This window comes from Silene latifolia, chromosome 3 (assembly GCF_048544455.1).
Source record: "Silene latifolia isolate original U9 population chromosome 3, ASM4854445v1, whole genome shotgun sequence".
In the NCBI taxonomy this organism is placed as follows: domain Eukaryota; kingdom Viridiplantae; phylum Streptophyta; class Magnoliopsida; order Caryophyllales; family Caryophyllaceae; genus Silene; species Silene latifolia.
In genome coordinates this window covers 40,127,491-40,139,612 of record NC_133528.1, presented here as the reverse complement: position 1 = coordinate 40,139,612, position 12,122 = coordinate 40,127,491, and the positions used below count along the sequence as shown (strand labels likewise).

The following is a 12,122-nucleotide window of genomic DNA, read 5'->3' as shown; positions in this document are numbered from 1 at the left end:
GCTTTTGAGTGATGGTAAGTGTTGGGTTTAGACTTAAGCATACAATGCTTTAGTCTTTTTCAGAAAACAACTCCCCAAACACTCAACATGTGACAATTTACCAAAGTGGCAAAAAACTTTTATAGCTTTAAAACTTTGACAAGTTCAACTTTATATTTTGGTAAAAAGCAAATGTACAAATCTAGAGGATTTAGCTTGAGAGATTTGTGATTTCATTTTTCAGATTTGTTTTCAAACTTTTATATTTCAAATGTTAAAACTTTGAGTGTGAAATTTGTAAAGATTTTAACACTTAAACTTTTCGTATAAAATTCCTCCATACTGTAGCATCAGAAACCACAATGCAGCGTACTGTTACATGGTTTTGCAACCACTTGAAAATATGAGAATGTTATACTTACTCTTACAATATTTGACTAAGGCTTGGAGATATCTTTGTCTTGACTTCAATCTTGATCATTTGAGCATTCATGGAAGTCCTTTGATTGCTTCAAACACTAAGCATTTGTAACTAAGAGCAAACAATCAAATAACAATGAAACTTGACATCATCAACCAAGTGTGTTCTAACAGTTTCCACTTTAGCGCCGTAAGCGAAGACGGTAGAATTACAGCCACTAAAAATCTTAGGAATCAAGCCCTTCACTTCCTTTTCAAATATCTTCCCAACATTGTCATCTTCTTGATCAAAATACCCATCCAATTTTTAACACTCATTTCGATAGCATCCTCAAAATAATAATCTTATTTTTATAAATAGAAGAATATTTCAAGAAATTTGGTGCACCCACGTCATCACATACAAGTTTTTTTTTTCTTTTTTTTAAACAGTAAACATGGTCCCTAAAAATCAGGGAGTGAACAAAATTTTATTTCATAAAGGGCTCCATTTTTTTCTCACTGAATTAATTACCCTCTCTCATATAACTTTTACATTCTCTTACTTTGCTCTTTCTCTTTTATAACTACCACCGGTTCTGAGTCACAGTCATCCATACTGTGACATAGAACTGTTGTACCATCTTGTGAACTTACATTCCATTAAGTTTCTCAAGTTCCGTATTCAAAGATCTTTACTTGTGTTATCAATTAACCAAGTTAAGAATAATTTTTAAAAGATACACCTAATTCTCCCCCTCCCCCTCTTATGTATCGTTCCTAACTCTTCAAAAACACTTTCAATATATATGCAGGTATTCTTTCTTTTCTTTTTTGAGTAAAATTGCTTCATATTAGGTGAGGGTGGTTGTATGAAGTTTTTCACTTATGTATTTAAATTCCATATAATTATGAATTGATGTTTTCTCATGACATACAATACGAAACAGTTTTTAAAACCGTAAATGTTTGAGTTCTGCCTTATACTTTGTCTTGAGAGTTCTCTTCACGAATTCTTAAATGTCTCGTACTCTTTCCGTCTTAACCATTTGTTTATCGTTTATATTTAGTGTGAAGGGTATTTTAATTAAAGTAAACAAATGATTCGCCGATTTGAACATGCAGAGGAAGTATGTGTAAACGATGTATAGAGAATCTCTTTTTAATTTTGTATATGTATAAATGATTTCGTTGTTGTCATTCAAATCATCTGAAGATGCCAGTGATTCATATTTGGTGGTGGTTGTTGCACGATTATGTTTATCATACCGAGTGATATGCCGAGTATAATTCTTCTCTCATGTCATTATTTGATTATTAAAGTGTCACTGTACTATTTATTAAGGTGCATCAAATCTTCTATAAGACTGTCTTACTCTAAGATGGACACAAAACATGGTAAGCTTTACTTAATATTTGTAGTACTTGTGATTATATTTAACAGCTAAAGAGTATTATTTGGCTAAAGAACATTCTTAAGTATTTACTAGATTATAAACCAATGAGTTACTTCATCTATTCTCATCTGTTGAGTTATTCGCAGCTGGTTTATATAAAATAGGTGCATGAAACCGGTCCACAAAGTAGTGAGGTTCCATTATAAACCAACTAGGTTTAAACCCGTAAAAATTCACGGGCTTGTTTAAAATATTTAATATAAAAGATTACTATTTCATTATTAATATTCATAAAAACTAATATTTTGAGATTGAAATTATTTTTTCAGAGTGTTCGTAACCCTCACAATTTGTCAGGCTTTGAATATTTTTTCATTGTTTTAATGTACTCGATCACCTTATACACATTTATTATGATTTCTTATTTATTCGTATTGACATATAAAAAACATTATCTGGTATAAGTGAAGTGATCATGGCATCAGAAAGTTTGTCACTTATGTATATTCTCGATTTTTTACTCACAAAGTTTCTTATGTGGTGTATAAGTCTACTATGTTTTTGTACGCCCTAAACAATAAGACGGCTCATTTATTAAGACAATGGATGTTTCTGTTTATAATTATAATATTCTTATTCGTTTAAGTGTATGATAACGTCATATCCGGGGTACACCTAAGAATTTTTCTCTTATTGTGAATGCTTACCAAATTCACCAATTAATCTCTTTTATCCCAACTTACCGATTGTTTACTTTATCTATTTATAAATATTCTATTATATTAACTTTATCTGTCTCAAATATATAAGAACCCAATAAGATATTTATGTATTTTTTTTTAATATAAAGTGTTTCGTCACATGTAATTTATATGTGTTACAGTTTTTCCTTATTTGTGTCCAATAATATACTTTGAGTAATGGTATCATAAAATAATTATATCTTATACTGTAATATTTAAATGTAGTTGAAATCTTTTCGAAATAGGCTACGACTATCTAAAATTCCGTCTATTTAAAAAAATATGTAGTATTTTTCAAAATAATTTTGGCTAATTTTCGGAAAAGAAAATAATAATTTCGTAAAAGATATTTTGAAAATCACATGTTAATCCTCTTTTAATTATAATTGTAATCGTAATTTAATTAAGCTAAATGTATTTCAAAATAGATTTTAATATATCATAAAATGAGACATTTATAACGTATTAAAGATCATTGAACATGAGGATTGAATATAATATTTAGTAATAATTTTTTTATTAAAGGCAGATTTCAATTACTCTTTGTTTTTTCCTTATTTAGTTGTGCTTTATTTAACTGCCACATCAACTCTAGATGAAAACTATGATGCCACATCAGCACATTTGGCTATTGCATTAAAGAAATATATGATGATATATGATGATTGGTGACAAAAAGAGTAGTCCACTTACTTATAAGCTAGTCTCCTTCACTTTTTTTTTTTTATGAATGTGAGATAGTACTACACACACATATGGGAAAAGACCTCAACATCATCTTCTTCTCACCATCGCCATCTACCACCACCACACCTAATCTTTAATGGCACTCCGCCACCCATTGGTCACTCACCATAGTTAGGCATCACTACTACATGACACCACCACTCGGCCGCCATCCCTCCATCACTACCTCCCCCACTAGTAGTGTCGACCGCGACTATCGACGGGCAACCATTAGGTAGATAATTCGTTCACTGTGGTTGGGAACACTCTAACACCATATGACATCCAATGCTTAGTTGGTGCTCATGTGACACTCAAACGAAATAAGGTGGTCTTCTAAATCGGTTGATCCGTTGAATGTAATATTCGGCATTTTAAAGTTTGGTACATGACACCCTATGAATTCTTTCGTAATTTTCATCATCGATTATCTCCTTTCAATTCATTCAGTTCAATTCAACTCAATTTCATTCAATTTAGTTTAACGGCTATGAGCCGAAAAAAACATGGCCTAATCCCCTATATACTAAAAGATTAACACATCTTGAAAATTCTCGCTCAAAATTCCCGCCCATGTACTGAAAAATTGCGCTCAATGTTATATTCTGGCTAATTCTTATTTTCTAAATATATTCTAGCCAAATCTTTCTAAATATACTCACCCTTAATTGACTCCACTAACTAGCTACACTAAAAAAATATACCGTAAATAAACACTGAAATGATTTACACAATATTCATTAATCTTTACCTTCTTAATAATATATAATATAATATAATAATTCCAAGCTCCTTATTTTCTCAATCTCTACCCTAAATACATATATACAGATATTGTTTTTACCGGTTTTCTTTACGAGCCTAATACGCGTTTAATTAGATATTACATTTAACTTAAATGTATTATTAATGTCAAAAAAAAATTCTTAATAATAAAGTACAATAATATTAGTATTGCAAAAATAACTTAACGTAAATGTCTTTTAACGGTAATTATTTTCTTTTCTACCTCTTACTAATATTATATTAATACATTATAACATTAAATTGAAAGTACAGTTAATTTATGCAAATAATTTTTATTAAGACCGCATCTTTATAAATCAAATCTAAAATTACCGCGCTGTAGCGCGGGATCTATACTAGTTTAAAAACACAGGGAATACTCCGTATGTTATTGGTTTGGCGCTCAACTAAATTTGTAATTGAACTTCCTAAACTCATCCATATGTGGTTCATAAATTAATTAATCGTTTCAAACTTACATTAATTAATCCCTAACCCCAAACCTCCCTCCCTCCTAAAATCTTCCTCAGCAAGCTTCACTCTTCTCACCTCTCTCCCTGTATTCCTGATTTCCTTCATCTTCAACCTCTCTATTTTCTCCCTCTCTCTTCCCCATTTCGATTTACCCTCCCAAATCTTAATTAATTACTTTTAAATTTATTAATCTCTCTTTCAAAAAATGAGGAGAAGCTCCAGAAGGTCTTCCATGGCGGTCTCCCTCCACCAATCCCTCGATTCCGACACCTTCCCCCGCGCCTCCACTCGTCGATCTTCTATTTTCGTTCCGCCACCCGAAGATTCAAGAACTCAGGTAATTTCATTTTTTATTTTATTTATTTATTTTTGGTCTGATACTTTAGTAATTACGCTGTTGCTCAACTTCTAATATCAGTTCTATGTGGTGTAGTCAGTGACGGAACCAGCATTTTTAGTTAGCGGAGACAAAACATTAATTATTGGAGAAGCAAGGTCTCCTGCTAGCCCCCTAGTTCCGCCACTGTGCATGTAGTTATGCCAATTTTCATTATTCAATGAGGGACGAGTAATTGCTCCTGTTTTTGTGAATAGTTAGTATTATAATTAAGCTAATACGGTGAGGTGTAGTAGATTATTAATTGATAAAATTGAAATGGATAATTTTGAACATTGTTGTGGTAATTTTGTGATGGAGCTGTTGCTTTACATCTCGAGTTAGTATGATGTGGTGTTGTTTTGCAGATTTGAACTTTGATTTTTTGTTGATAGTGAAAAATTTTGGGTCATTTGAAAATAGTCGCTTTGTATTGCTAACACTAGGGTAGGGTTGCGTAAATTGAACCCCCTTACCTTGCAATTCGCGGGACTTTCTTGAGGCATTGGGGTATTGGTGTTGGAGTGAAAAGAGTTTGAACTTGCAAGTCTCCATAACAAATTTGTATCATCTGATTTTAGCAATATAAGAAAATAAGAATCCAATGAAAAATTTGTTTCCTGATCGGGTAGAAGATGAATTAATTCCTGATCTATGAGAATTTAAACGTGATGTAATCAGAAAAGTCATGTTTGGGGATGTCGACAATACAAGTAGGATGAAAGAATTAACTTTCTTGTTCTCTCGTTTTGTTCCGAACTTTGTATAACTATACATAGTTTTGTAAACTGATGCGCTGAATTCTAGTTTGTAAACCAATTTTGAAGTGCTCCTTATGAATTATGATGGTGTTTGTGACGATCTTATGAGTTCTTTTACTTATGCTTTCAAACATTAATCTCTTGTCCCAGTGACAGAGGACTAAGGTTTTGTGTAGAATAGGTCACAGTTTGAATTCTAAAGAGAAAAGGATATTAAACTTTATATTCCGTTTCTTGCAGGCTGGGAATTTTACTACTAAGTTTTCGATGTCTTCATTCATTAAGAAAGTAGAAGACCTTACACCTCAACAAAGAACTGCTATTGAAAATGTAGGGTTTGGTAAACTGCTGCGAGTGCCTCATCACACCCTCCGGAAGAATCTCCTAGTAGAATGGATGGAGCGATGGGAAAGTGAAAAAAAAGCGTTTCTACTTCTTGACCGGGAATTGACTATCACTTCTCTTGATGCTGCGTTGATCTTGGGCTTACGGGGTACAGGGAAGCCTATAGCCTTAAGCGTAGTAGAGCCCTTCTCTCAACTGGAAGAAGAGTATGGAGCTGATAGTGACAGTCGTAAAATAAGCCTGTCCTTGATTGAGCGTAGATTGACAAGTCTGGGTACATCAGCTGATGGTGATTTTGTGAGGACTTTTTTACTATTTACCTTTGGGACACTGCTCTTTCACAATTCTAATGGGAAGGTAGACTCGCGCTATCTTACCTTCCTTCATGATCTGAGTAAGGTACCCAATTACGCATGGGGTAAAGCTGTTGTTGAAGATCTTTTCAGTTGGTTATGCCGAAAAAAGGATGAACAAATAAAAAATATGGAAGGCTGCCTTATACTTCTTCAAGTAAGTTCCTAGTTTTGCATGCAATTTTCGTGTCCTTTTTCTGTGTGTGGGAGAGACACTCACATGATTCATATATCAATTATGGATTACTAAGTATCATTGACTTTGGGTTTATGTCTTGTTCTAATTTCCTATTTGAATGTTCAACTAGATATGGTCATATGAGCATGTAGATATTGGACGGCCCAATCTGGTTAATGAGCCATGTGGCATTCCCCGTGCCTGTCGTTGGGAAAGTAGCAGGACCAATATCACGAGGCATTTGATCACAACAAAGTTCAACGAGCTCGAAGAAGATCAGGTTTGTGTTATTTTCTGAGTTTGCTGGTACTCTACATATTCCTTTTGAGGTTCTTGTACCTGTTTTATAGACTTTGTTATTTTTGGTTAGAGTTATGTGAACATTATTGTAGTCCTGAATACAAAGATGAAAATAACCCTCTCCAGGTATTGTGGAAGCTACAACCAGTAGCTGCTGAGCTAAATATTCAGATTATCAAAGAGCTACTGGTATCAGAAAGCGAGGGAAACGAGGCTGCAACGCTAAAGCATTTGAATTCAACTACCACAAAAACTTCCGCTAAGTGTACGGGCCTCCCACCGAAGGTAAAATATCTGCCAAGAGTACCTACTAGCTTGAAATGCAAAGAGGACTGTGATTTAAAGTTCAGCAACATATATGCTGTATATCACTAGATTGGATGTGCTTAAAAAACCACACACGAGCGTGTCCAAATGTTTGGCTGCCATTTTTTGAAATATAAATATTTTTGGCTTAAAATGAGGTTTCAAATGTCATATACTGTGCAAGACTCAAGAAGTTAGACACGAGTACCCGAATTAATATGAAGACTCAAGGTAACATAGTATATCCCATGGAAATAAACCAGTAGAAATGTGCTCATGATAAAAAAGCTATTCTACAAGGATAGATAGTAAAAAAAAAGGGTATCACTAACCAGAATCAGAATCTTGTAGGCAATTGACCTACTAATTGAAATTCAATTATGAGAAATTGTTGCTCGATTTTGATTAGTGTTTCATCTCACTACAGAGCTTGAGCCAAGGGGATGTTATGGATGCGAAAAAGAAGGGAAATGAAAGAGGAGCCAAACATGATATCCAAGTTGATTGTCCAGAGAGCTCCTGTCTTTCTACAGATGCGTCAGTAGTAACTGTGGATTATCTTGAATGTTCCTCATCTTATGGTATGCGAGAAGGTGTAGAGCACCAAGTTGTGGAGTCTTCGCATAATTTTACGGTAATTAATGTGAATTACACCGACATTTGGTCTCTTGTTCTACAAAGCTTGAAACTTGTATCAGCTGAACTTGATTAATTGGCAATTCTTGTTTATGCAGGAAGATCATCAAACTTTAAAATCCAAAAATTTAAAGTTGGAAGAACAAAATGTGGAACTTAGGAGAGAAATTGATGCGTTAAGAAACCGGTTATCCATGACCCTAAAATTCAAAGAAATGAACGTAAGCTTAAAAAATGAAGTAGCTGCTTTGAAGAAAGAAAACACGTATCTCAAGTCCTGTGCTGCTTTCATAGAAGAGTTGGAAAACATTACACCTGAAGTATTTGATGGTATAGAGGATGTTTCACCAGATAGCAGCTTCTAACTTCTTGAATTCATACTGCTTTATAAGGAATTCCTAGGAATTGGTTGGTGTGTCCCTATATCTTGACATTTTTTGTTGTGCAACCTTTCTTTTCTCTACTTCCATCCCAAATTTATCGTCTTCATTTAATTTTGCTGGAGTATTGATGTCAACATACTAATAGTTTCTCCAAAATATCTTTAGATAAAATGTACTCCCTCTGTCCCGGTCATTTGTTGTCCTTTTCCATTTTTGGGTGTCTCAATCATTTGTTGTCCTTTCTATTTTAAGAATGAATTTGATGAGTAATTTGATATGCACACTCAATTTATTCCACTTGTCATTTAATAATTGGCCCCCTCCTCTTTCCTTGGTCTTTGTGCCAAAACCAAAGGACAACAAATGACCGGGACGGAGTGAGTACTCTCTAATTCAATCCATTCTACCCATTTAACTTTTCACGGTCTCTACAAGTCTACAACATTTTGACCCTATTTTTCTCCTTTTTGTATTACTTTTTGGTGTTGGAAATATACATTTGTAAAATATATTATTATTACAAAATTGTAAATATGTTAATATCATATTTTAATTTTTCATAACTCTCTAAAAGATGAAAATCAAAATTTGACAAAGTTGAATTCAAATAGTGACTAGGTAGATTGGGTTGGAGGGAGTACAATTTATTAGTTTGATTTAGAAAAAGTTCTACTATTTCCTGAAGTGCAACATTTTCCTTATTTAACATATTCAGTGAAATTGCTACAATACTATTATGCTCATATTTTGCGTGTTAAATGCCACGAGTACTAATTCATTTGGTGAGATCCACCTCTTTCTCACAACTTTAATACTTGTGCTACAAGTAAATGTTTTAATTTCAAAAGAATAGGAGAAAGTACTATTTTCATATTGTTAATTTCTGTGAAGTTTGTGACTATTGTTTACTATGAGAAAACAGCAGCCGTAGTCCATATTATTTGACCACCAAAGCCGGGTGTGGAAGGAATTTTTTTTTTGTGAATTCATTAATTTATCGCATATGAACCCACTTCTTTCTATGTAGGAGTTGCTTCAACTGATTGGAATTCCTGCTCAAGCATTCACAATTGTGTAGTAATCCTAGCTTTCATGGCGCTAAACAGTTTAGGAAGAGGGAAGGTATGCTTAAATTTAGTATTGCCCTTTGATTTCCTGTGTATAGTAGCTGTTTGTAGAGTGTAATCAATTTTAAAATGAGTTAGTTACACTGAGATTTCTTTTCCATATAAATGTATAATGATGAGTCACGTTTGTTTTTGTTTATGATTAATAATAATATGTAATATGCAAGAGTTCCCTTGTCTTCCCTACCTCTCATACTTCTTATACTTGTCTAGAAAATGTAACTAGAATCTAGACAATGTTATGAATGCCTCACAAGCTACATTACTCAAACTCGAACCCAGTTTAACGTGCTCATTGTCCAAGTGTTGAACTCGGTTATTGTTTAAATTTTTTTTCTTTATGTTTTCGATTTGAAATGAAGTGTTCAAATATCATATCCATATCTGAGTGCGAGTGTCGGAAAAAAACTACCCGAGTATATCAAGAGTTGGAGTAACATCGCTCAGTAGATCCCTAAGTTTCAAAGTGTGTAGATGAGTAGGAATAGAATATATGATGCGAAGCCTAGTAGTCTCATTAGATTACATAACTTATTGATATCCGTTTACATAACAGAACATGCTTAATTTTCATTACCAAACATTACACAGTTATTTGACATTATTAGAAAACATTCGGACTCTCAAGTTGAGTCCCATTAGTTTACTACATAATCACCCACTCGTTATTTTATTGGAGATTTCTCTTCCGTCAAGTCTTAACTGCAAAGCCATTGAAAGCAAAATGTCAGACAAAAGATAAACAGAAAATTTGGATTACTACCACTCGGAACCCATCAATTACTTTTGTAATGCTGAAGCATTTTATGAACTTCAAATGAATACTGAATGCTTAAGGTTTTGGTTTACTGTCAAACTTGGTTGTCGGGCAGACCAGGATTAATACTGATTTTTTCTACCTCGTCTTGGATGAACTGATGTCATTTCACATTTTCTGAACCTTCTGAATGTTTTTGAACATAAGGGGGTCTAACATTACCTAATTCAGTATCCATGTTTAAATGTTGGTGAATGCCGGTCTTTTAAACTGTAACCACCTTTACTAGTAATTGCCATTACTCATACTCCGTACTAATTTATATGAACTTCTGACTATGAATGAATGTACTAGTACGTGGATGGACTAACCATATATGTTGGTAGAATATGACTTTTTTGATGTCTTCCAAGACTCACCCTTAACATTTGGACGAATTCTTATTTTCAACTTTTTTAAGAACATGCACAAATTTACAATGGTTGATAGTTGATACTACTATATATTTCTGTTTTTTTTAGATGGTTTGACTTATGATCTTATTCGAAGAGGCATCAAACATGATTCTTGCGATAGATTTGAGATGAAATGAACTCTTGAGTTTTAGTGGCCCAAAGTTTTTCTCCTTTTCAAGTCATTTCCATACTTTTGTTCAAGTTATGTTAAGAGAGATTTTGAATAATGTATGGAAATGATGGAAGGAGTAGTAATTTGGGGCAGTCAGTGCTAGGGCTAATAGTGTAGACTGTAGACAGTAGAGAGGATCGTGTTTCTAAAATTCATTATTGGAAGAGGTGTATCTAAAGGTTTTAAGATGCTGCCGAAAAAAGAAAGAATTGTTTTTGAAAGGGTAGAAATGCTTACACTTTGGAGCAGTCAGTGTTAGGGTTGATAGTGTAGGACATAGTAACCCCACACTGACTAGCAAGCTTAGCAGCAAGGTCATAGTTGATCCCACCAACTTTAGTAGCCATATCCTTCATGCACTGGCATACTGCTTTTCGCTCACCTGTCGAGTCCGCTTGTGCTTTGACTGATTTAACCCCGGAACAACAGTCAGCTGGTGGTGTTGCCTGGGAGTCTTGGCTCTTTAGATGCCCTATGCATGGTTTCAGATTGTTTTCAACGACTGCACATGATATGGCTGCCTCCGTAGCATATGATGCAGCTATCACAAACATAGAAACAGCTAGAATTACACTAATGCCTTTCATTTTGAAGCTGTTTTTGTGATTCTTGATGTGGTTTTGGTGTTGTTAGCGTAGGACTAAGAATGCATTTATAGAAGCAATGAAGTTGGGGACTAGAGATGATAGAAAATGGAGTATGACAGGTGGTTGGTAACTTGGGAGTTGAATTGTTGCAGTGCAGCCAACTGTAGTAATTTGAGTTCATTGGTGTTTTGCTGTCCATTTCCTTGGGATCAAATTTGGATGGCATTGTGAATAATTCGCCACCCAATGACTTGACCTGATCCGATGTTTTTAGTACACTAAAAATTTAACTCAAATGATCCGTTGTAGACATGACTTGATTGTCAGGTCTTGTTGTAAGTTGAACTTGTGATATAGACGGTATCAAATGAGGTAGTCGGGATTTCATCTTGGATTAGGTGGTTAATCTCGTTTGTTTTGCTGAGAATGCTACCGATACTTCTCAAAATACGGTTGTGGTGACTATCAATAGATTAATAGGATTCTGATATGCATCAGGAAAATGCTATTTCTTGAACACGCCAGAATGCCCCTTTGTTTTATAGGAGTAACATTTACACTATATAGTGATGTAGTGTAGCGAAAATTGAGATTTGACGCAAAAAACTTGTTCTACTTTAGCACGTCTGTCTCATTTCTTATACACATCATCATCCATTACTTAAATTTAGGACCGTTAGATCGTTGCAAGATAATATCTAGACCGTTGAAAAGTAATAAAGATGAGAAGTAATGGAGACGATTCACATCTGTCTCACAAAGTGCGCCAAATGCTTGTGTTCCACATGCCATGGCTTATTTAGCTTTATGTTTTCTGAAATACTGCATGTTCAGTATGAGCATTATGTTTAAAGTTTTGGACCAAGTCTTTTTCCCCTTGCT

The 12,122-nt window shown here is 34.1% G+C and overlaps 2 protein-coding genes across 3 annotated transcripts; one reads left to right on the top strand and one right to left on the bottom strand.

Moving 5' to 3' along the window:
- Positions 1-4,523: 4,523 nt before the first annotated feature.
- Positions 4,524-9,427, top strand: LOC141647564 (uncharacterized). Of its 2 annotated transcripts, none has more exons than XM_074455793.1 (7): positions 4,524-4,841; positions 5,882-6,496; positions 6,648-6,797; positions 6,944-7,102; positions 7,551-7,757; positions 7,858-8,171; positions 9,170-9,427. In XM_074455793.1, the coding sequence occupies exons 1-6, from the start codon at positions 4,710-4,712 to the stop codon at positions 8,122-8,124; spliced, it is 1,530 nt and encodes a 509-aa protein (XP_074311894.1). In that variant the 5' UTR covers positions 4,524-4,709; the 3' UTR covers positions 8,125-8,171; positions 9,170-9,427. The 2 variants fall into 2 exon arrangements, with proteins under 2 accessions (XP_074311894.1, XP_074311895.1); XM_074455794.1 differs by having other exon boundaries at positions 4,540-4,841; positions 7,858-8,167.
- A 440-nt stretch (positions 9,428-9,867) lies between these two features.
- On the bottom strand, positions 9,868-11,341 carry LOC141647565 (non-specific lipid-transfer protein-like). The gene is made up of 2 exons (XM_074455795.1): positions 10,891-11,341; positions 9,868-9,971 (listed from the first exon to the last, which is right to left on the bottom strand). The coding sequence occupies exons 1-2, from the start codon at positions 11,238-11,240 to the stop codon at positions 9,968-9,970; spliced, it is 354 nt and encodes a 117-aa protein (XP_074311896.1). The 5' UTR covers positions 11,241-11,341; the 3' UTR covers positions 9,868-9,967.
- Between the last annotated feature and the right edge of the window lie 781 nt (positions 11,342-12,122).

What these genes read in the sequence shown, in the direction of transcription:
- LOC141647564 (XM_074455793.1), top strand. Translation starts at nt 4,710, where the DNA reads ATGAGGAGAAGCTCCAGAAGGTCTTCCATGGCGGTCTCCCTCCACCAA. An exon ending in GCTGCCTTATACTTCTTCAA is followed by an intron (nt 6,497 to 6,647) that starts GTAAGTTCCTAG and finishes ATGTTCAACTAG; the next exon opens with ATATGGTCATATGAGCATGT. An exon ending in GTACGGGCCTCCCACCGAAG is followed by an intron (nt 7,103 to 7,550) that starts GTAAAATATCTG and finishes ATCTCACTACAG; the next exon opens with AGCTTGAGCCAAGGGGATGT.
- LOC141647565 (XM_074455795.1), bottom strand. Translation starts at nt 11,240, where the DNA reads ATGAAAGGCATTAGTGTAATTCTAGCTGTTTCTATGTTTGTGATAGCT.